The sequence below is a fragment of the Bison bison genome, unplaced genomic scaffold (assembly GCF_000754665.1).
Source record: "Bison bison bison isolate TAMUID 2011002044 unplaced genomic scaffold, Bison_UMD1.0 scf7180017864068, whole genome shotgun sequence".
Classification (NCBI taxonomy): Eukaryota; Metazoa; Chordata; class Mammalia; order Artiodactyla; family Bovidae; genus Bison; species Bison bison.
The window spans coordinates 1,156,701-1,181,066 of NW_011494640.1; the positions used below are offsets into that span (position 1 = coordinate 1,156,701).

At 37.6% G+C, this 24,366-nt stretch overlaps 1 protein-coding gene across 2 annotated transcripts in view; it reads right to left on the bottom strand.

The window, feature by feature from the left end:
• The window catches only part of PUM1 (pumilio RNA-binding family member 1), a 127,192-nt gene that overhangs the window by 66,434 nt on the left and 36,392 nt on the right, over positions 1-24,366 (bottom strand). The window contains exons 3-5 of one of the 2 annotated variants that reach the window (XM_010836882.1): positions 23,005-23,073; positions 4,765-4,873; positions 3,617-3,795 (exon numbers count right to left, since the gene is read on the bottom strand). In XM_010836882.1, the coding sequence (XP_010835184.1) occupies positions 3,617-3,795; positions 4,765-4,873; positions 23,005-23,073 (357 nt within the window). The remainder of the gene's footprint in view (positions 1-3,616; positions 3,796-4,764; positions 4,874-23,004; positions 23,074-24,366) is intronic. The other variant, XM_010836883.1, reaches the window with a different exon arrangement.

The window sequence follows — 24,366 nt, forward strand, 5'->3', positions numbered from 1 at the left end:
ATGACTGAGTCCATTTTTACATTTGAAATGAACTTAAGAAAGGCTCAGGGAAGCTAGACAGGGTTAAATACCTTCATTCAAGCTTTAACCATAAAACAACTTTACTGAAAATGGAAAACCAATGTAATTACTTTAGTTCTAAACCCCTTTAACTGAGCAATTCATCAGAGTCTGGCTTATCTGTTGTCAGTTATCTGAGAATAGACCCTTAGTACTTGATTTGAGGTGTACATTCATTATGCCATTAGGGATGGTGTTTTTAGCTCTTGGGGGTTTAAAATGGAGCTTCTCTGAGGCTAACCCGAAGAAATGCTGATATGATCACCTAAAAAGAAAAACATCTGAATGCTCTAATCCGTAAACCACCAATGACTACTCTTTAGAAAAACTATCTACTAGAAGCAGATATTCTGTCTTCCTTGGTCTCTGAACTCAACGCTGTAAAAGACAAAATAGATTTTTACTTAAAAATAAAAAAAGGCTCACCTCTTTCCAGATGTATGCATACCATGACAACCAAAAAGTGATTCAGGTTTCCATGACCAGAGCTGTGGTTAAATGTCACCTTAACCAACAGACAGACAGCAAAACCAAGAGAAGCACAAGATCAGCAGGAAACAACCAAAAAGCTGATAAAGCAGGTCACTGATCCCAGTTCTCCATCCACCATAAGATTAGATGTGCCAAAGTGATGGACTGATGTCACTGGTCAGTCTTCCTGTATCACCATTTAGGTGCAACTCAAGTCAAAATACAGGATAACGTTTCATTACACACAACCTCCCTTCTGAGAAACTGGAATACAGATTTGGAGAATTTTCATTTATCTTTATGCAAACTTCAGAAACTCAGTAGATGCTTTTTAGAGAATTCAATTTTCTGACCTCTATCCTGAGGTCTTAACTTCCCCTGGTAACAATACTACAAAAGAGCTAGAAATCACCAATCTCTCAAGACAAGTAAGGATAGAAGCCACCTTTACAAAATCAAATAAAGATATGGAATACAAAAGACACAGCTTCATCACAGATTAACTAATAAAATAATTGTTTAAAAAGGAAAAAAATAATAGTAAATCGGCCACAGTGTTTTATCTTTCTCCTACTTCTAATTATTTTTCTGCTTCCTACAAACTTCACGGCTTCACACATAACTCAGTTGGTAAAGAATCCACCTGCAATGCAGGAGACTCCGGTTTGATTCCTGGGTCGGGAAGATCCGCTGGAGAAGGGACAGGCTTCCACTGGATAGTGGATACCCACTCCAGTATTCTTGGGCTTCCCTTTTGGCTCAGCTGGTAAAGAATCCACCTGCAATGTGGGAGACCTGGGTTCAATCCCTGGGTTGAGAAGGGAAAAGCTAGCCACTGCAGTATTCTGTCCTGGAGAATTCCATGGAAGTCCATGGGGTCGTAAAGAGTTGAAGACGACTGAGTGACTTTCACTTTCACAAACGTAACAGTAACCCAGGCACGTGTCTGGTGGCTAATGTCCAAGACTTAGAAGCTGTCCACACATGATAGAGAATTCATGGCAAGAATCTCAGAGGTTCCAGTTCACCACAGTAATGACTTAGCTGTGACTTTTCTCCTATAGTAAATAACTAAAAGTTATAGGCGGAAGTTGTGCTTCCCTGATGGCTCAGTGGTAAAGAACGCACCTGCCAATGCAGAAGACTTGCAGGAGATGTGGGTTCAATCCCTGAGTCGGAAAGACTCCCTGGAGAAGGAAATGGCAACCCACGCCAGTACTCTTGCCTGGAAAATCCCAAGGACAGAGAAGCCTAGTGGGCTACAGTCCATGGGGTTGAAGAAGAGTCAGATCCAACTTACCAACTAAACCACAACATAGGCAGAAGTTAGAAGGCAGCACTTCCTCTGAGCAAAGTGTGAGAGGTAAGAAGAAGAGGTGAGCTGGGGATAAGCTGAAAGAAGAGAAGAAGTAACACTCTTCTTCCCATGAGACAACATGCAAATGATCATTTTGCCTGATCCCATTCCTCACATCCAAATGGTAGATCTTATTCTTCCCAAAAAGCCTCTTGGGAAGGTTCAAATACAAGCAGTATTTTCCAATCTGACCTATAAGCCACAGAACCTGTGTCTCTGCAGGGTCAAAAGACCGAGAAGTTAATCAGGTCAACTTTGGAACAGCTAGTATGCAAGAATCAAGACAAAAGCCCCAGTTTGGTCCCTTGCTCTTCCCAAATGTTATTATAAAAATGAATGATCCTGTTCTGGCTTAATTCCTCAAACCAAACTTCTAGGTGTAGAGCTGGGAGAAATTCAAACCAGCCTCTTAAATAAGCTCATTTCACTCCCCCTGCCCCACTCTTTTTTTTTTTTTTGGTAGAATCAAAAGCTCCAGCCACATGTCAAGTATCAATGTCCATTGAAGCACTACCTTTGATATGAGTAGAATAAAGTTAACTCCAGGTGGATTCTGGTTACCTTGGATGCCACCTGTTAACTGACGACCAAGTCAACAACCATTCATTTAGTGTCCACTAACATGTTAAAGAACTGAACTTGACCCTGAGAAAGCTGCACCAAATATGCACTGCTGCTGACACTAGTTTCAAGTGGAACTGGGAAAATACAACCAAGCCTCGGATACCTAGCAACAGATGTCTAATGATAAAAATACTAACAATAAATGCTACTAAGATAATAGAATGCAAGACATTATAAAGGTAAAATTATTAGTATGACTTAAGGGAAAGAAGGTCTCTTAAAATGATTGCCAATAGAAGTATTAGCCCAAAAAGACTTCAGGGAGACAGTGCTTTGAAAAGGTACAAAACATGTTTGAGTCAAGAGAAAAGTAAGGAAGAAAGAGTTAGGGTGCCTTTTGTGATCTTCCTAGCTATGACTTGGAATATAAAACCAGTCAAAGAACACAAAATGAGGAAGATTCAAACAGAAATGCATCTTAAGACTTTTAGATCTATAAAGTCAATGGTATAAGAAAGAACTAGTCTTGAGAAAGGCTATCGAAGATGCTTGAGGAAGACTACCTAAGACTTAAAAAGGGAAGAGGCTACAGAGATGCTGCTTTGCCTAGAATTTAGCATCAGAGAAGTCAATGGTGATGAATCTGAAAAAATTTGCAACACAGAATTAACAGAACTTCTGATTTCCTGATAGACTGGGTACGAGAAGCAAAGTTATTCAAAGAGGGCCAATGATCATTTCATAATTAAAGCTTAGCTAGCAAAAACAAGAATGAACCCACATTATCCGATCCATTTTAAGGACCCTTAGGTATTGGCAAATCACTGCTCTCAGATCTATTCCCTATTGACATCTGCTTTCAGCTTTGTGTTAATTCCTTCTCTTTTTGTGTGTTTTCTGGAGGACCAATGAACTGAGACCTAGATTTCAGTTGTTACCTCACATTACTATAAATGAGTCCCAAAAAAACATCATTTCTCTATTTTTAAAAAGTTTAGTCATATCTCCTGCTTTGTTTGCTGAGATCTAATTGCAACAGAAGTGTTCTTAAAAACTCTGCCATTAGTGCTGTGAATATCTAAGGAAACTAAACAGGCATGTTTTTCTTTAGGGGTAAGGGGAAAGAGAGAGAGAGATAGGAACAAGTTCCTCAAGCCAACTTACAAATCCTCCTTTTCTTAGACAGGAATCGCCCGGGGATGAGCTCAATACATACTCCACCATGCTAACGCCTAGTCCCCCACTCTCCGACCGTGGGGACAGTACAGAATTGACCTCACTGTTCACATGGAAACTCTGACCAGGTCTTCTCTGCACCATGATTGGCTGGGAAACTGAATGATCTACAAAAAAGATACACAAGCATGATACAGTGCAGCCAGAGGCTCAAACAAATTACGAGCGATGTCTCATGGATAAACCAATGACTGGGAATCAGGAAACCTGTCATGGTAAATTGAGCCAAAATGTCCTACTGTGTTTTCCCTAAGTATAATATTCTACATAAGCTAATGAAACAGAACACACCCTTCATATATCCAGGAGAGCAATACAGTAGTTCACATAACTGGTTTATCTAGCTGAGTGGACAAATTAATGTTTACCCCTTTCAAGTAGCAGAATTCCTTTTTAATATATTTTATTGGTGATGTCACTAAAAGGAAATGTGATTTTACTGCCCTTTTTAAAATAACAACATAATCTAATCTTTTCTGATGACCACTGTCATCTGAGGTTCCATTCTTACATTGCGCTGCAACACAGCACACCAGCTTTTGAATGTTCTGACTCCTTCCTCCCCATCATCTGTCATTTCTTTCTGCTGTCAGTGTGGCTGCCTCTTCAAGTTCTCCCCATCTCTCTCTTCAGGGGTAGTCAGTCAGAAATCCATCCATGCCCAGTGACTTATTTGGCCCCAACCACATTTTTAGATAGATCACCCCATACACAGTACACAGGGGCAATGGGAGGAGAAAGAAACATGAACTTCAAATGGCAGGCATGGATTTTCTAATTCCAAGTATGCTGACAGCAGTACAGAACAAGAAGTTGTAGCTGAAATTACAGTCATTTCAACTGAGACCATTCCCCTGTGGCTAGCACTTCAGCAAAAATATTGAAGATTTGATTTTGCATTAATTATGTTTTAATAAATTACATCATATAAGCTCCTTCACGGCAATTATACTACAGGACAGGACACTGCTTGACATGCTTATGTCACTGATGTAAAATTCATGACTTGCCAATTGCTGAGGAAAGGAGCTCTAAGACAGGCATAAATCACAGTACAGATGCTAGATCTAGATTACCTGATGTTCCCCAGGCACTGTCTCGCCATTGATCACCCAGGAATATTCCTTTTGGTCCATCTTTGCTGGATTCATCTGTTTCCCAAAACTTTTTACCTGGCAAGAGCTGCTGCAAATTAAAAATAATAGATGCTTTTAAAGAATTCATAAAGGATGAAAGTACAGCAGTCAACACTTTCTTTTAGACAAGGGTACTGAAGATGCTCACGTGCCCTGAAGGTCTTTAATTACAGTGTTCTGACTCTGCAGACTGTCCTCAGAGCACTGCTTTATCTTTGGTAAAAGTCACAAAGAGGCCTAATGCAAGCAGGGCTACAGATCAACCCATCACAATAGAGGCTCAGCTTAAACATCTGGAATTATTCACTTAATCTATGCCAAGATTTTTAAGGGGGGAAGGAGGGGGACTCATATTAGACCTATCAGCTAATTGCTCACTAAGAAGATTCTTACTGAAAAAGAAAAGTACCTACAACTATTGAAAAGGCTACTTCTGCCTACATTTACACTAACTGACCCTACAAAGTTACTCAAGCTTGGGCATTAACTCAGACACCAGCTATGGAACAATAGAGGCAAAATTTACCTCCTTCATACACAGAGATTCTGTTTAAGCAAAACATTTTCAATACCACAAAGAAAAAATTAAAACAAACAAAAATCAACAACAACAAAAAAACACTTCCTAACCACAACATTAACCTATTCCAAGATTCTGGAAAGACAGATCAGTTATTCCCCCATTACTGAAAGGGAAATTAAAATCTCCTAACCTCAGTTAATCTTAAGAATACTTAGTAATGCCATTAAAGTGACTTCACAAAACATTTCATACTTTCTAGAAATGCAGGCATCACTAGCTTTAAATTAGCTTTAACCAAAGAAATGCCAACCACCCTTCAAGCAAAACACAGTACAGTTCTGCACAAGATCAAAGCATTAGTGACCCAAGCTACAAAGTAAATTTCCATTACTATCCCATTATTCTTCATCAGCTTTACTCACTAATAAAATGTCCCTCTTATTTAGTCTATGTTTTCACTTCAGCTGCTACTGGTCAGACAAGAAACTCAGAAGTTTGAGATAATACTTCACCACTGCTTTTGAGCATAAAACAACACACCTGAAGAGTTGAATTTCTCAGAGGAAGAGAATAGAAAAGCAGAGAGTACAAAACATTTGCTCTCCTCCTTGATGATTAAGGTTTACTTTTCCTATGTATAACCTATAACCCAATGATAAGGAGAAACAGCTCAACTCTGCTCTCACTAAAATGCATCTCAGCTTTCCAATCCAATTTCTGGGTTTCTCAGCATCAATTTATTTGAGTTCTATGAAACTATATGGTAGACATGGGTTACTACCTGAACCAAAGCAGTTTCCCACTTATTTTTCAGGCCCTAACATTGTTTCCTGGTCCAACAAGGTCATGAAAAAAAGACCTATTTTGGTCTGACATTTAATTGCACAGAGGCACTGGTTTACTTGATGATGAGCAGTTATAAGCAGTCAATTCCTAGTGTGCCTCTAGGGTTCATTCTCTCAAAGAAACAAGGACACAGCTAGTCCGTTAATTTGAAAGACAATGAGGACAGGTGGGAGCAAGAGCCTAGACCATAGCTAAGCAATGGAGTCAGGAAGCCCTAGACTAAACAACTTCAATGTGTCCTAGGACAAAATGCAGGACTGCCCTGGGCCTCATTTTCTTTGTACTAATGAAGGAGATATTTTTCAGGATGCTGTGATGATTAGAGATATTGTAGATATGCACCTAACACAATGTCCACCACAAAGGAGGTTCTTAATAAATGTATTCAGTGGCATTACACCAAGGCAAAACAGCTGTAAACCACAGAAGGGACAGTGAAAATTAACATGCACTACCCATGCACAACTCAAGAATTCTTGTTTTTAAACTTCTTTTTCTTCTCTTAATTTCAAAAATGCCCTCTCATAAGACTACAAATAGAAACAGAATTTCTTTCCCTGTTGGTTAGATCTTTCTAACCCTATTAGATCTTTCTCCTGTATTTTGTACGAAGTGTGAGCAAACAAGAGTTTGCATCAACTTCTCTGTGCACCAAAAGAACGTCAGCACAAGGGACACTTCATCAGTCGGTTAACTTTAGTCTCACATATTGGAAAGAGAGCAAAGGTGATGAAATACATTCATTATACTGCTCATCCCTCTTGACACAAATTTGGAAACCTTTACTCAAAACTCAAGCTTCTCCCAGCACCGGCCTTCATGTGCAAACATAGTCTTTCCGTAATTTGTCAAACTGCTTACTGAAAGCAGCAGCCCTGAACTCAAGGCTTCAAACATGACTTCTAAGACCCTGCCTTCTTTCACTGCAGCTTGCCAGGTTGTTATAACATGCAAAGCCAGTAAAAGCAGGTCCACATAAAGTGAGCCACTTTCAGGTCAACTTCTCTCAGAAGGAAACAATAATACAAGAAACATGTAGAAAGGTACTAAAAATCGGAGACTGTATTTCAAAGTGGTGACAGATGCAACAAATCTCAAAGGGATACAGTTGCCCCTTGGTATTCATGCAGGATTGGTTCCAGGAGCCTCCTTGGATACTGAAATTCTCAAATGCTCAAGTCCTTTATATAAAATGATGTAGTACAATGCACACAATGTGTACATATTAAAAAATTCAAGACTCCAGTCAGATACCAAGAGGAAATGGTGTCTCCCACCACGAACAGTATCTACAAATATAAATCCTGAAGACGTGCTAGGAGCAGTCCCAAAAGTACTAAAACCCCGTACGATCTGGCAAAGTAGCCAAGAAGATCAATTAACTTATTACTAATAAAAATGGCAGGGAATGAAAAGGAAAGTCTGTAAGAGATAAAGAAAAAGAAAGCAGCAGAGGAAGGCAATAACAAGTCAATTCTCCTAAAGTCTCTGCCTCTAGGTAATCAGTCCCTCATGTGACTCCCCCTCTTCCTTTTGACTGTGGGCTGAACCTAGTGACTTGCTCCTAAGCAACAATACAAAGCAAAAATGATGGGAGTGTTGCTTTCAAGACTTAAGATACTGACTTCTATCTTGTTTCTGCTCCTCTCTCACCCTTGCTCCTTCTCAATTTAATAAAACTAGCTGCTATATCGTGAGCTGCCCAATAGACAGACACATATGGCAAGGAACCAAGAGAGGTCACTGGACATCAATTCGTTATGAACCGAGGTCCTCAGTCTAACAACCAGCAAGAAACTTAATCCTGATATCAATCACGTGAGTGAGCTTGGAAGCAGTTCCTTTCCCAGTTGGGACTTTGAGATGACTGTAGCCCCAGCTGGGGCTGAAATCTTGACTACAGCTTGTCAGGGACCCTGAAATAGAGAATCTTGCAAAGTCATGACTAGGATCCTATTTTGAGCCACTAAATTTTGGGGTAATTTAGTAAGCAGCAATAGGTAACTAATATAGCTGTGAATAATACACAAGGGTTTTCTTACATTTAAAATATCTTTAAGATTTTGTTTTCAAGAAGCAAGTCTTGTTCTACTTCTAATATTTTTTGATTTTGAAAAAATTTGTTTCACTTTGTCTTATAGCCCTTCTGTAATAAAAAGAAAAAATTACTGTTTTTAATTCTGCAAAATTAAATGGACTTAGATACGTTAAGCTTACTGAGAATTAGTAGCAATCACAAAACCAGGAGTCATCTAAAGCAAAGACACTGTTTGAACCTGATCATACTAAAAGGAGCTGTAATCTACTGAATATAAAACAAGGTGATGATGAGTATCCAATTATTTCAAATTAAGATTCAAGCCCTCTAAAGGTTAACATCATCCATAAGTAAGTGAAGTCGCTCAGTCACATCCAACTCTTTGCGACCCCATGAACTGTAGCCCACCAGGCTCCTCCATCCATGGAATTTTCTAGGCAAGAGTACTGGAGTGGATTGCCATTTCCTTCTCCAGGGGATCTTCCCGATCCGGGGATCAAACCTGGGCCTTCCACACTGCGGGCAGATGCTTTACCGTCTGAGCCACCAGGGAATCCCCAACATCATCCATGGCACAGGCTAAAGCATCCAGGTTCGCCAACCTGCAAACCTTCACTTCTTGCTGCCATCATTCAGTCACTAAGTTGTATCCTTTGAGGCCTCATGGATTGAAGCATGCCAGGTTGTCCTCCACTATCTCCCAGTTTGCTCAGATTTATATCCATTGAGTTTAATTCATGTCCATTAAAACTTCACATAAGCCACACCTAAATTCAATTACCAAACATTGAAATGCAACTAGTCTATGAAAAAGATGGTTACTGCTTACCCCATCAAGAACTTGAAAATAAAGACTGCTCTCTGACAGGAACAAAGAACAGATCACAGCAGAAGTTTACAGAATTCAATTTAAAGAAAGATTAAGCAGTAAGAGGATTAAAAGATTTGACAATTCTAAAGGAAGATAAGGGAATTAGGAATTGGTCCAACAAAAGAAAAGTAGAGCCAGGGAGTCAGATGAAGAAGGCAGTATTGTCCAGTACCCAAGTTTAAGGAGAGCCAATAGGATGCACAAACAAGTCTGTCCTTATAAAAGCAATTAGTGCATCAGACGAGACAGCAGTGTGGGTACAGTAGCCACTAAAAACTTCCAAGTTCCCTGGCTCAGACTCTGCTTACCAAGCAAACTTCTTAAGAGAACTTTGTTTCCGCCTACAGCCAAACATGCTGATCCACTTGAGAATTGCTCTCTCTTTATAAATTAGTAAACAGCATTTTAGTTTTCATATACTCATCTCTTGCAGTTCTAGTTAGTACAGGTCAGTTCTATAATCCAATCAGCTCTAAATTAGTACATCCCCTTTAAGACACACAAATTGAGAACCAGGGCTTGGGAGGCCCTACCATCTGACAACAGCAATACCACAGGCCTTGTACTCTTCCTTGTACTGTCCCATTATGTAGGATTCCTAACTGCCCCTCCAATAGTATCTGCTCTTCAGTCTTAAGAAGAAAAACACATACACTCTTTAATCCCAGCTTGAACTACAGGTTTGTAAAAGAAAAGACTTGAGTAAAGAAATCAGTAAGCTTATTCATGCGGCTTCTCAAGAAGAAAGTAGAAACCAAGCACCACTGGTTTATAAGCAATGTCAGGCACTTGGGAAACCTCTATAAATTTTGTTTGGAAACACTTTAAAAAAAAAAAAAAAAAGACAATACACAAAGCCACACTTGCATAATCGACCATCACATTAACCCCTACCAATAGCCCTTTAAACAAAAGTGTTCTAAAAGGCTAAGAACATCAAAAACCTCCAGGCTTCTTATTTTAAGAAGTAATATAGTGGGTAAAGCACACACAACTACTCTGAAATCATTTTTAAAACCAGACAAATAAAAATGGCTTCATGTTCCAACTGTGTTGAATTTATTTATCTAGGTCTCAGTTTTGTCACTGATAAAATGAACTGTTACAAACATTGAATGTTATAGCATGGAACAAGGCAAAACTCAAGAGTAACCAGTCAAAGAGTTAGCTGTTAATATTATTTAATAACAAAATAGTAACTAATAGACTTCACACTACTAATGGCAAAGCCAGTGAGATGCCCCTGTGTATACAACTCACAAATGTGAGCACAACATCACCCAGCCCACTTCAGTGTAAATCCTGTAAAATTAAGAGCCCTAACAAAAACACTGCAAGAACCATGATTACAGCTTTGCAGAAACTAAGAAGCAAGCTGATTATTAAGGACTGGATGTGTTTGACCATACCACCACTAATACCTGAACAGAGGGAAACTCCATTAAGTATGCTGTACTCAAGAGGAATAAAATAGGTAACTACTTACACACTACGGTACACAGAGCTCTCTCTCAAAGCAGAAATTTGGCTTCTTAAAGAGTACAGGCTGCTACAGCCCCAAAGGCATGACCAGGTTTGATCATCTCATGTGGCAATGCAAACTTCCCACACAAGCTTAGTTTCACTGGAATGTAGCCAATACAGGAATCAAATACCTCATATTTTAACTAGCTGGTAAGATATAGCCCCCTCCAAAATTTTTTAATCTCTTGGTAAATATCCTCATTACATTAAAAGAATTTGACATCAACTCAGAGAAAGGACCACTCAGCACTGATGGCAGTAAAGAAGTACTATTGGTAAACCAATAGCTCTGACTGTGATAACTGTAATTTTCAGAAAACCATTCTCAAAAATATTAATGCCCTAAGGGGCTTCCTGGCCCTCCATACCAAGAGGGTTGTTGGGAAATGTAGTGAGATAGTTCATAATACTTTATATTATACACATAAAGCTTTATTACTGAAGTTTTAACACAAAATGGTTTACATATAACAGAATAAATCAATATCCTTTACAAGGCATAAAGAAAAAGCCTTGTACATACCTCCATTCACTGTCAGGACCATTCTTTTGGAAAGGATTGTACATTAGGAGTCGTGTTCACCTCCTACATTGTTGGTGGAAATGTAAATTGTTGCAGCCACTATGGAAAACAATATGGAGCTTTCTTTAAAAACTAGAGCTGCCATATGACCCAGCAATTCCACTCCTGGGCATATATCCAAACAAAACGGGGCATAATCCAAAAAGATAATGCACCCCTATGTTCATAAGCACCACTATCTACAACAGCCAAGTCATGGAAACAACCGAAATGTCCATAAAGAAGCTGTGATATATACATTCAATGAAAAGAGTAAAATACTACTACCTGCAGCAACATAGATGGGCCTAGAGATAACCATACTAAATGAAGTCAGAAAAAGAAAGATAAATACCATATACGTTATCATTTACATGTGGAATCCAAATACGGTAAAAATGAACTATCTATCAAACTGCAGACTTACTGATATGGAGAACAGATGTGTGGTCGCCAAGAATTAAGGCGAAGGTGGGAAAGTAATGAGTTGGGAGTTTGGGATCAGCAGATGCAAACTGTTATAATCACAGGATGGGTAAACAACAAGGTCCTACCGTATAGCACAGGGAACTATATTCAATATCCTGTGATAAACCATAATGGAAAAGAACACGAAAAAGAGTATGGGTACATGTGCGAATGAATCAGTTTGCTGTTCAGCAGAAATTAACACACAACACTGTAAATCAACTACACTTCAATAAAATTTTTTAAAATAATAAAAAATTTAAAAGCTAGGTTAAAAAAAAGTCATGTTCATTCCTGAGTTTATCAACATTAAATAATTCAAAGGGGCGGGGGGAAGCTTCACATTCAAAGAATAAAAGCAAAAAAGCTGGGAGCAAATTAAATGTTCAGTAAGGTACAGCTGTATCCAACAATGTACGCTCACCCAAAATAGCTGTCATGATTATATGTAGTATTTATAAAATCACATTAAATTTTAAAAGCAAAATACAAAATCATACATGTAAAGATTGCTTCTCTTCATGGACCCTTCCCTTTTGGATCAAGATTGGAAAGAAAAATAAAAGCTGAAATAGGTATTTGTTGATGTAGTGGGATTATGGATGACTTGTTATAATATACATTTTTATTATGATTTAGAACTGATTTTTAATAAAAACTGAGATAGTGGTACAGAATTCACTACAAATAAGGCATTTTCTCTTAGCAGATACATTTCGCTACAACATAATTTCAAAGTGACCAAAGTTAGTGGGAATTTTAAAAGAGCTCAGACCACATGCTTCAAATATTTTTAAGCAAGCAGATAGTAACTTTCAGTCCACTTTAAAAACTGTAGCTTAAATAAAGAAAGTTGAAAATGTTCAATGGTTTAATCACAGGTTTAATCTTTGGTTTTAAAAAAAACAAAGAATATGGTGGTTTTGCTTTCAAGTTTAAGGAATATGATCCTCTAAATTCTCACTTCTCACTTATATATCTACTAATTAAGGAAGTGTCCTGCATCAGTTACTCAATACTTCTATGCGAAGATTATTTTTAAATGTTTATAAACATTTTTACAGTTTCATTTTATTCAAGTCATAAAAAATTGTTGAAAAATCAATGTTTGCTATAACTTTTTCTCACATTTTACTACTAGGCAGCATCATAATCTGACATCTAGCAATTACTACTTAAAAGTTTTAGCCTATATGGCAAGATGACTACTAGTGAAAACAAATTTCCATATTAATGGTCTCATAGGTAACATCTTTTGGTTAAAATCTAGTATATTCCTTTTAAGAAAAAAAAGTTTAATTTTTTGCATAATTATAACTGCAGTATATAAAATTAACAGATTTTTAAAAAATATTTTTCCAGGGTTATTAAACTCTTATCACAATAAGCACTGCTAATAGTTGTATCTAATGTCCTTTAATAACACCTCCACAACTAATGATGAAGTTACACAAATCACTTAGGCCTGGCCAATATGTGGTAATTTGATCTCTCTCCTATCCAGAAAACCAGTACTGCTTTTCTGACTACTGAAAAAAAACAAAAGGTTTGGCATCTGAAGTACTTACAGATTTCAAAAAGTAAACTATTAGTTGAACTTACACTGAAATGCACAAACCACAGAAGCCACTACTCGAAGTAACAAAAATAGTAAAATAAATAAATAACAAGAAGTCTTTGCCTTGAAGGAAAGATTACAAACCTACCAGGAATCAGTGATACACTTACAAAGCATTTCAAAGTAAGCACACTAACTTAGTGCGATGCAGACTGTTGAACTCCACAACCTACAGAGATGAAGAAAGAACAGTACCTGGCACAGAATGGTCAAGGAACGCCTTAAGGAGGGAGAAGTAGGAAGCGGAAAGGGCTTTCCGAAAGAGCAAAGGTAGAATTGAAAGCAAGTGGGGCAGGTTGCTGTCGTTCAGTAGCTAAGCTGTGTCTGACTCTGTGTGACCCCATGAATCACAGCATGCCAGGCTTCTCTGTCCTGATGCCCACCAATAAAAAAGAAACCTGGCCACCAACTAGAGGAGCAGTAAGGAGAGGGTGACAAAAGAACTGGTCTAGCTGCCAGTGAGGCTCAGTGGAGCACTGAGGAGCTGGGCTCTAATCCAACAGGCAGCAACAGAAAATAAAACCATAAAAATTCACTTTAAAAGATTAACTTAACATCCCTTTATTAAATGGAGTGAGGGAAAGCAAACAGATGCTGGGAAGCCAAGCAAAAAGGTGACTTCAGTAATCTCGCCATAAAATGATAAAAGAAGGGATCTGTGGAAGTGGGAGCAGGGAAGGTAATACAAACTGCTGCTTAAATGCTTCGCTCAGCTTTCAAGGCATTTTAAATTATTTTAATTTCTAAACGGAAGATTCATAGCCCATTATGATGATCAAGAATGAAGTCACTAAGTATACATAAATAAGCCAGTCTACCACTGAAGTTGTCTTAATCAGGAACCTATTCCACAGAGTCAGTTGAGTGCAAAGACCAGAAGACAACAGGATCCAATTATGTAAGAATATGGTGTCACAAGCTTAAAGCTACAACTCCAAAGTGTAAAGTTTTAAGGCTGTCCTGAGGATTCACTGTGAGTTGCTGGGAACAATAAGGGCAAAAAGAGCCATTAACTAAAGATAATAAGAATTTGCTAGCTTTGAAATTTTAGGACCACCACAAAATAGACCACATTGCAAACAGTTCTTCAATTGAGGACAATTGTTAACTGGACAACTGTTAAATGTACTCTGGGGACTTCCCTGGCTGTCCAGAGGTTAAGACTCAGGGAACACCCCACAGCTGGGTCAAAAAAAAAAAAATACAGTCTTCAACGAAGCACAAAGTTTTCCCAATGTTCTTTACCACACAAAAAATACAACCACTGTTAACAACTTTATCCTTGAAACTAAACACACAAAAGACATTGGCTGCTCTCATAAAGCATGCCCTTTAAAAAAAAAATCAGAGATACTGTTAGTACCTCAAGCACCATAATATTTTGTGGTAAATTAACCTGGGGCAAGTTCCACACTAAATCTTTCTCCATTGCACATCCCTTCCTGAAGCCACTGAAAATAAAGTTTTCTTTATACTGTCTCACTTCAAGTTACTGGAATAGAGCCAAAAGAAACTTTTCTCTGATTAACTTCACAAACAGTAAATTATGTTCAGAAAATGAAAAAATGCCCAAGGTGAACAAAGAACTTCCAGATGCTCAAGCTGGATTTAGAAAAGGCAGAGGAACCAGAGATCAAATTACCAACATGCACTGGATCATATAAAAAGCAAGAGAGTTCCAGAAAAACATCTACTTCTGCTTTATTGACTATGACAGAGCCTTTGACTGTGTGGATCACAAGAAACTCTGGAAAATCCTGAAAGAGATGGGAATACCAGACCACCTGATCTGCCTCCTGTGAAATCTGTATGCAAGTCAAGAAGCTACAGTTAGAACCAGACATTGAACAACGGACGAGTTCCAAATTGGGAAAGGAGTATGTCAAGGCTGTATATTGTCACCCTGCTTATTTAACTTATATGCAGAGTACATCATGTGAAATGCTAGGCTGGATGAAGCACAAGCTGGAATCAAGATTGCCGGGAGAAATATCAATAACCTTAGATATGCAGACGACACCACCCTTATGGCAGAAAGCAAAGAGGAACTAAATATCCTCTTGATGAAACTGAAAGAGGAGAGTGAAAAAGCTGGCTTAAGACTCAACATTCAAAAAATGAAGATCATGGAATCTGGTCCCATCACTTCATGGCAAATACATGGGGAAACAATGGGAACAGTGAGAGACTTTATTCTGCAGATGGTGACTGCAACCATGAAATTAAGACGCTTGGCTCCTTGGAAGAAAAGCTATGACAAACCTAGACAGCATATTAAAAAACAGAAACATTACTTTGCCGACAAAGGTCCATCTAGTCAAAGCTATGGTTTTTCCATAGTCATGTATGGATGTTAAGAGTTGGACCATAAAGAAAGCTGAGTGCCAAAAAATTGATGCTTTTGAACTGTGGTGTGAGAGAAGACTCTTGGGAGTCCCTTGGACAGCAAGGAGATCAAACCTAAGTCAATCTTAAAGGAAAGAAGTCCTGAATATTCATTGGAAGGACTGACGCTGAAGCTGAAGCTCCAATACTTTGGCCAACTGATGCGAAGAACTGACTCACTAGAAAAAACCCTGATGCTGGGAAAGACTGAGGGCAGGAGGAGAGGGGGACAACAGAGAATGAGATGGTTGGATGGCATCACTGACTCGATGGACATGAGTTTGAGCAAGCTCTGGGAGTTGGTGCTGGACAGGGAAGCCTAGTGTGCTGCAGTCCATGGGGTTGCAGTCAGACACAACTGAGCGACTGAACTGAATTGAACCAGGTTTTTCTGCACAATATAAGGAAAAGCATGTAAGGAAACAGAAGACAATGTTATTACCCTGGCCACCTTTAAGTTACCTATAAATAAAGTCATTTGTTTTTATCTAAGTATAAATTACATGGTTTGATCTAAATAATTATATAAATGATTACTTGCAATAGTACCTGGGAGCCCAGTGCACAAAAGATAAGCTTCCAGGTCACTTAGGAAATCTGTAATGTGCATGAATAAAACCATGAAAACATCTAGTTTGCTTCATGACCTAATCCCCTCGTATTCCACAAGCAGGAAGCAAACAGCTCAATTAAAACAGGATAGAATCCTCTTCCTCAAGATGGGACCAAACACTCAGTTTGGGACCCACAACTAAGATGGGACCCACACAACCAGTCATCCTCGGGCTAATTTTAACTATTAAATTGACAAGAGAAGTGTCTCAGTATGCCAGTTATGGACAAGTTCTCTCTTTTATATGTTCCAAGAGTGGAAAATGTCATAGATGTGCATGTAACAGAAAATAAACTATTTCTTCTATACATTTTGCTAAAATGAGGATCACAGAATGCATTAATCAATTAGGTGACAATGAATTAATTTTTGTCTTCTGGGTCCTCATCAGCAAAATAAAAGTAAACAAGAAAGAATTATACACAACATAGTTTAATACAAGTTTGAAAAAGAAATATAACAAGAGCAATTCCAATTTTCTGAACACCATTATTACGTCTGGTTGTATAATGAGGGTATTTCCACGCCCTAGCAGATGGCCCAAAGAATGTGTCCTATGCTTACAGCTACATTAAACAAAAGATCCTTTATAATAAATGCCTTTTATATATAAAATTGAACTTGGATGATAACAGCATTGCTGATATGCTATTCATCTTATGTACTCTGGTAAAATAATCATTGAATAGTTTGAAAATATAAACATTTGCAGAACAGACTGAATAAATACTTTTCAGTTTTATCTGTTCCTCATCCTTCCCCTTTTCAGAACCCCACATCCCTGAGGATGGAAAAGTAATATGAATACAGAATACAATCAATATTTACTGAATTGAATTGAGGTCTCCTGAGGTTCCCTGAGGGAATTTCTGAAGTAAAAGGGAAAATAAAGAGGAATTGATACTTAGAAAAAAATATTTACTGGTAAACAATTCATTCAACACAATATTAGGCAGCCACTGTTAGCTAAGCACGTATTAGCTGAAGCCTGTGCCCTCAACAAACTTATGTTCAAGGAAATAGAAAATATTTACACAAATCACATATATAAAATAAACTAGGGCCACAGAAACGATATAAACAAACAACTTGCTACTTGAATTTCCTCTGTAGCTTCTGGTTGGTGAAAACAAGAAACCTTTCATAGGAGAGCTGATAAGCAAAGCTGGATTTCTGAGTACTGGATAGGCTCTGGACATGCAAAGTAACAGTAGGAAGGCTCAGGATCTACAGTAATAGAAGCTAGGTTTAAACAGCTGGCCCATGATCATGTTAACCTCTGTAATCCATGTTTGTCCAGATGTCATTGTATTGCACAACCACTGTGAAAACTGTTAATGTGTATGAAGTGATTAATAAAGTACCTGGAAAATGGTATATGTAGATTGCAACTATTATTATTTCTGAGCCTAATGAAACAGAACTTGAAGTCAATCCACATTTTGATATTTCTGATCTTAGCTGGAGTCACTTGACCTTAGAACTCACCTCCCTCATATAAAAATGGTACTAATATCTCTCAAAAATTTGTTGGAAGATTCACACAGGAAATAATATCAATGCCAAAGTGTCTTGAAGTTTTAATGTGTTACTGCAGTTAGTTAGCTTGCTTTCAAATAAAACATACTGATGTGGATGAAAAAAATAAAAACTGAGAAAAAGGAGGGTAAAAGAAGAGAAATTTAATGAAGACAAACTAAGCAACATGTGGATCAGGTATCTCCTGCTTCAAAGGGGCATGTTTTACTGTATTCAAACATTCCAAGACAGCTCAACACATACAGTGATAGGTCTGCCCATTCTTCCCAGTGCAGGACAGAAGGAAGAGACTGGAAATGAGTGGGGTTCCACACAGGTCTCAAAGTCACAGGACAGAACTGGGCATCAGGTTTCAAATGTCACATGCACCCACAATCACAGGGTTAGAAGACACCTTCTTAATCAATCTTCTTTCTCAAAATGCCCAATCCCCATCCCAAAACTATTAAGAGATCCCAGAAACTTCCGAAAGAATACTCATATAAAGGTCACTTCTCCTCTACACAATCATTAACAGAATACAAGATAGTTATTAACTTCCTCCAGGTCACTTGGCCTGCCTGGCTGTTTTCTCTAAAGAAAACAGTTCATTTTAATAACAAGATGTCAAAAATGCCCAACAATCAAATGGTATTAATACAAAGTGAACGGAACTAGAAACCTTTTTCCTCTACATACTCAAAAGCTGCGTTTTGTGGGGCAAAGGTGTGTTACACTGCTGGGTTGATATTTCTGTATTAAGGCACCACAGGCTCTATTTATTTTTCCCTCTCTGCTGCAAAAAAGGATCTTGCTAACAGACAACATATTCCTTTCCAAAATTCAATCCAGTTTAGAGTCAACTGAGTTACTTTTATGGGACTCTACCTGCAAGGAATTTACAATGTAAGGCTAGCCCCTCTGGGGCTGTGGATCATAAATGTACATTTAGCTACCCCAAAGCCTCCAATTCTGTGAGCTATCATGCCATGATGAAAGATGTGGACCTGGTGTCCACATTAGGCTCCTACCTGTCCCAATTCCCAAATTACCACCCTATGAGCCCTGATGGACAAACACTTCAGTACCTTATGCAGCTGCAGATGGTGAATGAGTCAGAGACCCCAGTGAAAAGTTACAGAATCACTACATCACAGTCTAAACACATCTTTAAGATACTCTCTGGCATATCCTAGAAAAGGCAAAACTATTCCTATGTTTTGTCTTTTTAAAGATAGAAATCAGGACAAACTTCAAGGATCTTAAGACTTAAAAGGGTCCTGGAAAACTATCTAGTCCAATATCTGTCTTACCCATGGAAAAAGAGCAAAGTCCAAAGAATATGAGTGTCTGAGGCAAGGCCGGAAGTGGTGATATAAGGGTTCTTCTTGTCCAGTGAGCTGCCATCCCACAAAGCTATACCTTTCTTTGGGTTAAGAGCTCTTCAAATCATTGTCAAACTCCTTACTCTACAAGCCTTTCTGCTTTCTCACATTTACGGGCAGAATTCCTAAGTAATGCCTAATGAGAACCTACATCTATGTTTTAAGTATATCTCACCTTATTCTACTTCCAGGAAACGTGGTAGGATTCATTATTACTCCACATACAGAAGCACTTTCCAGATTTCATTCCTCTTGTTTACAAACTTATCTATTACCAAGGGTAAGTTTTTCTATGCTTCAGTTTTCTAAAACAAAGATGAAGGGCCACATATCTAAATACATTCCATTTATTCCAGAAATAATCACTATTATTAATGTCCCTGAACACTGTCAAGTAAACGATATGTAAAACATTAAGGAAACTTAAAAAGAAAAAAGTTTCTTGGTTTTTAAAAGGGAGAAAACCAATTATTCAGGATGAAGTGTCTTTTCTGTCAAAGACTTGACGTACTTTCAAATGAGAACCACCAACCTCTGCAAATCCATCCCTTTCAGGACATAAAGAGTAATAATGCTGCCCTCCTATATGTAGAGTAAATAAGTCATGCAAGATCATAAGCCAAATAACCATGGGAGAAACAGAGCCCAGAAACATCAGGGCAATGAGCCTTCCTCAGTACTACAAAGATACACTCTTGAATACTCAACTACCAGAAATAATCTATGCCTTTAAACTTTTCAGAACTGAACTTAAAGTTGAATGAAAGAGGCTGCTAGCAAGGATAGTAGATGAAATATCTGAAAATAATTTGTAGCCCTAAGCCTAACAGATTTTCTTACCTTCCTTTTTATGTGTACTTTTTAGAACAGGAGGCAAGTAAAGCATTTGTACCGTGTCCTTCAGCTATGAACAGCTGTATTTCAGACAACCAGCAAGGTTTGAAGGTGAAGTTTTAAATAGTCACTTCTAAGCAAGATTTCTAAGAAACACTCTAAATACAGCAAAGTGACTCTAGGAGTCTATCGAACACTGGCTTTGACGAGGGAAAAAAAATAACAAGAACCAGGCAGCACTAACTTTACCAGAAATCAATTACTTTGAAAGAAGCCAATTCTCTGAATTCCAAAGATTCATACGTTCTTGAACATAGGTATTATTTGCCCTAAGGAGGACTCTCACACAAGCACACAGACACATACAAATACAAATAAAATAACTGCAGCAAAAAAATACTGTGCTTGGTTTAGGCAATTTACTTGAAACTTTAGTGTTTATGTGGGTAAAGACTACATTCACACACATCCCTTCCCAGAGATGCTTTATTGTTTAAAGAGAAGGAAATTCAATGAATTTAATTAGAAACTTTTTTATTACAAAAACTTATTTTCTTCCTTTCTCTTTTGTGTTCATCTCCCTTTTATCTCTACAAAAACATTCTCCCAACCTACCCCTATATGAATCCTAACTATAGGATATTTCTCAAGTCCTATACCTCCTCCATTCAAGTAATCACAAACTAGTCTTGCCAGTACTCATCACTAACCTCCTCAGAACATGAGCCACACAAAGAAAAACAGTGCACACTCCCCGCCGTCATGTATATTCATTCCATGCTCAACCAGCTAAACAAAGAGTTCCTCGAATTCAAAACTTCACTCCATGCTTAGTTTGTTCCCTTTGTGCCTGGACACTGGGTTATACTTTCAAAAACTAACTTGAATTAAGTATCCGTATTTTGGGAAGGAAGTATATTAAGCATTTTTTAAAATCCTCCCCCAAATATCTATTGTTATAAAGCTTACTAAAATGAGATTTTTGCCATCAATTCTAAGTACTGGCTTTATTCACTCTCATGTTTTAGAGAGGTAGCCAGGTCAGAGTTCCAGCTCCATCACTTTCTAGATTTATGACCCTGAGCAATTTAATTAATCTCAGCCTTTTTCTTTATCTGAATAAAAGAACCGTCCTGAGTTATTGATGAGATAATACATGCAAACCTCTTAACATCTGCCTAATAGGTGGTCAACAAATACTAGTTATTACTACTTTGTTAATAACAAGGAAAGAAGAGTGACCCTGCATTACTGTTGGAATGTATATTTTGTTTAGTTATTTAAATAAGCCTACATAGAGGTCTGAGGAATTACATACAAACATCAAAAAAATGACATTTCTAACAAAGTAAGGAGGGTGCGGTCTGGAGACCTTGGGAGGAAGGGACATTTTGGGAAGAAAAAAAATGATTTTTAAAAATATTTTTGTTGTTAATTTAAATAAAATTCACTTTCTGTTCATTGTTCTTTGATTATAGAGTTAAGTCTTTAGAGATTTTGAAGTGTTGCTTACAAAACAGTAACAGGGTATTATTTTTATTTTGTGTAACTAATTTTAAGACTGGGATTAGATTTCCAGTAGAGTGAACCAGGTTACCATCACAGGAATGGGAAAGCAGATAAATGCAGTTTCCCCACCTATACTTAGTATCAGATACATGTTAACTTTCTGTTCAAATTCTGCTCCAGAAATACAGTGAGAAAATATTTTACTTAATAACCAAACAGGGTTTATTAATGTGCACTGTTTCAATAATATTAGGCAAGCACCGGAAAACATAAGAATACCTATCAATCCCATCTGCAAACTCTAGAGGAAAAACAAAAACAGGCCACAAGATGATAGGACTTTGACCACAAGATGACTTGGAAAAGTTACAAACAAAATGTTATAACCAAGACAGCAAGAATCTTAGGATCAAAGCACCAAGACTTTAACTAATGCTCAGTCACAACGGTAGTCAATGAATATTTGTTATAAATCAGGAAAGAAAATTATCTTAATTTTGAGTCCTCAGAACCTAGCACAGTGCCTAGATCAAAGAATACGGCTAAATCATTAAGAACAAATGTATTTAATGAATGGTATAAAAGAGAATCCAGCATATACCTATTTTCCCTCCTTTAAAGCATTAAAATAGACATGGGAGCTTTTAAATATTAGATATACAAAAAATAAAACAGGGGGAAAAAAACCTAAGGCTACTCTCCAGAAAAAAAGAATCACAACCAAATGTCTAGTTTGTGAACCTGTGACATCTTCAACAATTAATGCAAACTGTATGTCTGCCTATCACCAAAACACTTATTGTCAACATACAGAAGCACCAGAAATCATCTGTCCTTGATCTATATTCCTCTTTTAGAATTATGGCAATCTTCACTATCAATATAACAGATGATAGTAAATATTACTTTCTGTAAATTTTAAACATTACAAACAAACGAAAATCCTTTTTTCTAAATTCTATGTAATGGGTGACTAGCTCAGGCCTCAATCTTCTGGAATTATTTACCAAAACACTCAATTCCTTCTTCAAAATGGAACTACAAACAACATCCTCAAAAGCTGCAACATCCTCTTAAAATAGGTTATCAACATATTGACTAGCAGCCAATCTAAAAACTCTTTCACTGCAAAAGAACCTAATGACTGAAAAATGAAGCAAAGGTAAGGACATTTGATGCATATAAAACTAAGTTATTTTGTAAAATTTTAACACCTCAATTTCCAACTGACTGGTTAAGATAAATACTGATTAATTTGTGCTTATACTTTGGTTTTATTTTTAACATATTAGGCTAAAGTTAACATTCTCCTTATAATGATATTGTTTTGGCAAAATTCTGCAATATCCCACTCCTATCATGAGGATGGCAACAAGGAAAAGCAAGCACATACTTCTGGAGACTAGATTCGGACACATTTGATGAGAGACAGCTCCAACCTTCCCTTAAAAACAGACCCACATTTCTGACACACCAATTTACTTACCTCTCCCATCGCTCTTCCCTCCAGAGCAAGTGCTTGAAAATCATGATTCAGTTCATCCATAGAACGTACCTAATGTTTAGAATAGAGGAGGGAAAAGTTTCACATTAGCACCTTGAATTTTACATACACATTAAATACAACTGAAAAGCTTTTTGATGTTTACTTTCACATATTGACAAGGAAAATAACAATAATCAAGTGACTAAGATTAAACATTCACTTACCTTTAACCATCAGGTTCAGCAATGACCCCTGCGCTTTCTCCCCTCCCAATCCCTCTTGCTTTCAAACATGAAAAACACAGACTCCAGAAAAAGAAAAAGGAAATGGCATCACACGAGAATTACGATAGCTATTGTTCATACATTTTAGTAAGTAAAGATCACATGTTGAAGGGCAATAGTATATGTAGATGATTATGTGACCTAAACCCTGCTACTGGCTCAAAGACCAAAAGTACTTGTCCACAACTGTGAACAGTTAAGTACAAATTAGGGGACTCATTTGATCCAAGCTAGTTATGTCTTTGACAAACATCAGGGAAAGGCACTACGAACTACATAACTGAGTGAACTCGACATTTCTCCATATTGGAAGATCTCTGGGAGTGCCTAGAATCTCAAAACCAGGAGGAAAAAAACAGCAAGTATCACAAGAATCCCTTCAAACTTTACCTAATTAAATGCACTACCCACATCATAACAATCTTTCTAGACTTCAACTAACTCATCTTCAAGGTCATTACTAGAAGGTAATATTTAAGAGCAAGAATGAAGTGTGGAATAGATTACACAAAACAGTCATAATTCAAAAACCCTTTCTTGTCCAACAGTCTACTGGACCTCTCAATTATAAGCAAGAAGCCACCTTTGCTAAGGCTAGAGTACAGTCCCTCGTTTATTAAAAAGGAAGGCTTTCCAGCCTACCTAAGAAAGATGGCTGACTGCCTGAAGTGGAACATTCCCAAACCCCCTCATCAAATCATCATTACCTCCAAATGTATGTGTACAATGTCTAGCACTGGGTGAATGCAAAGAGCCAAACTACAGCCAGGCAGGGAGAGAGTAGAGTATGGAGCATGAACTGGAATACAGCTGGAGGGATCAATTTAAGAATTTTATTAGTATGCTGCCTGTATACCACCCAATAATCCTAATTCTACCGAGTTGACAGCACATAAAAATACATTGTTCTGAATTATACATTTTCAAGACCCAATGCTACAAATGATACACTGTGTCATGAAGATGTAACAGCTTTGGGATGCTTGTCACAAACATAAATTTATAAAATTCAAAATAGGCTCAATTTAAGCCATATAAGAACAAAGAGACATAGAGATAAGATTTGTTACTACAGTAA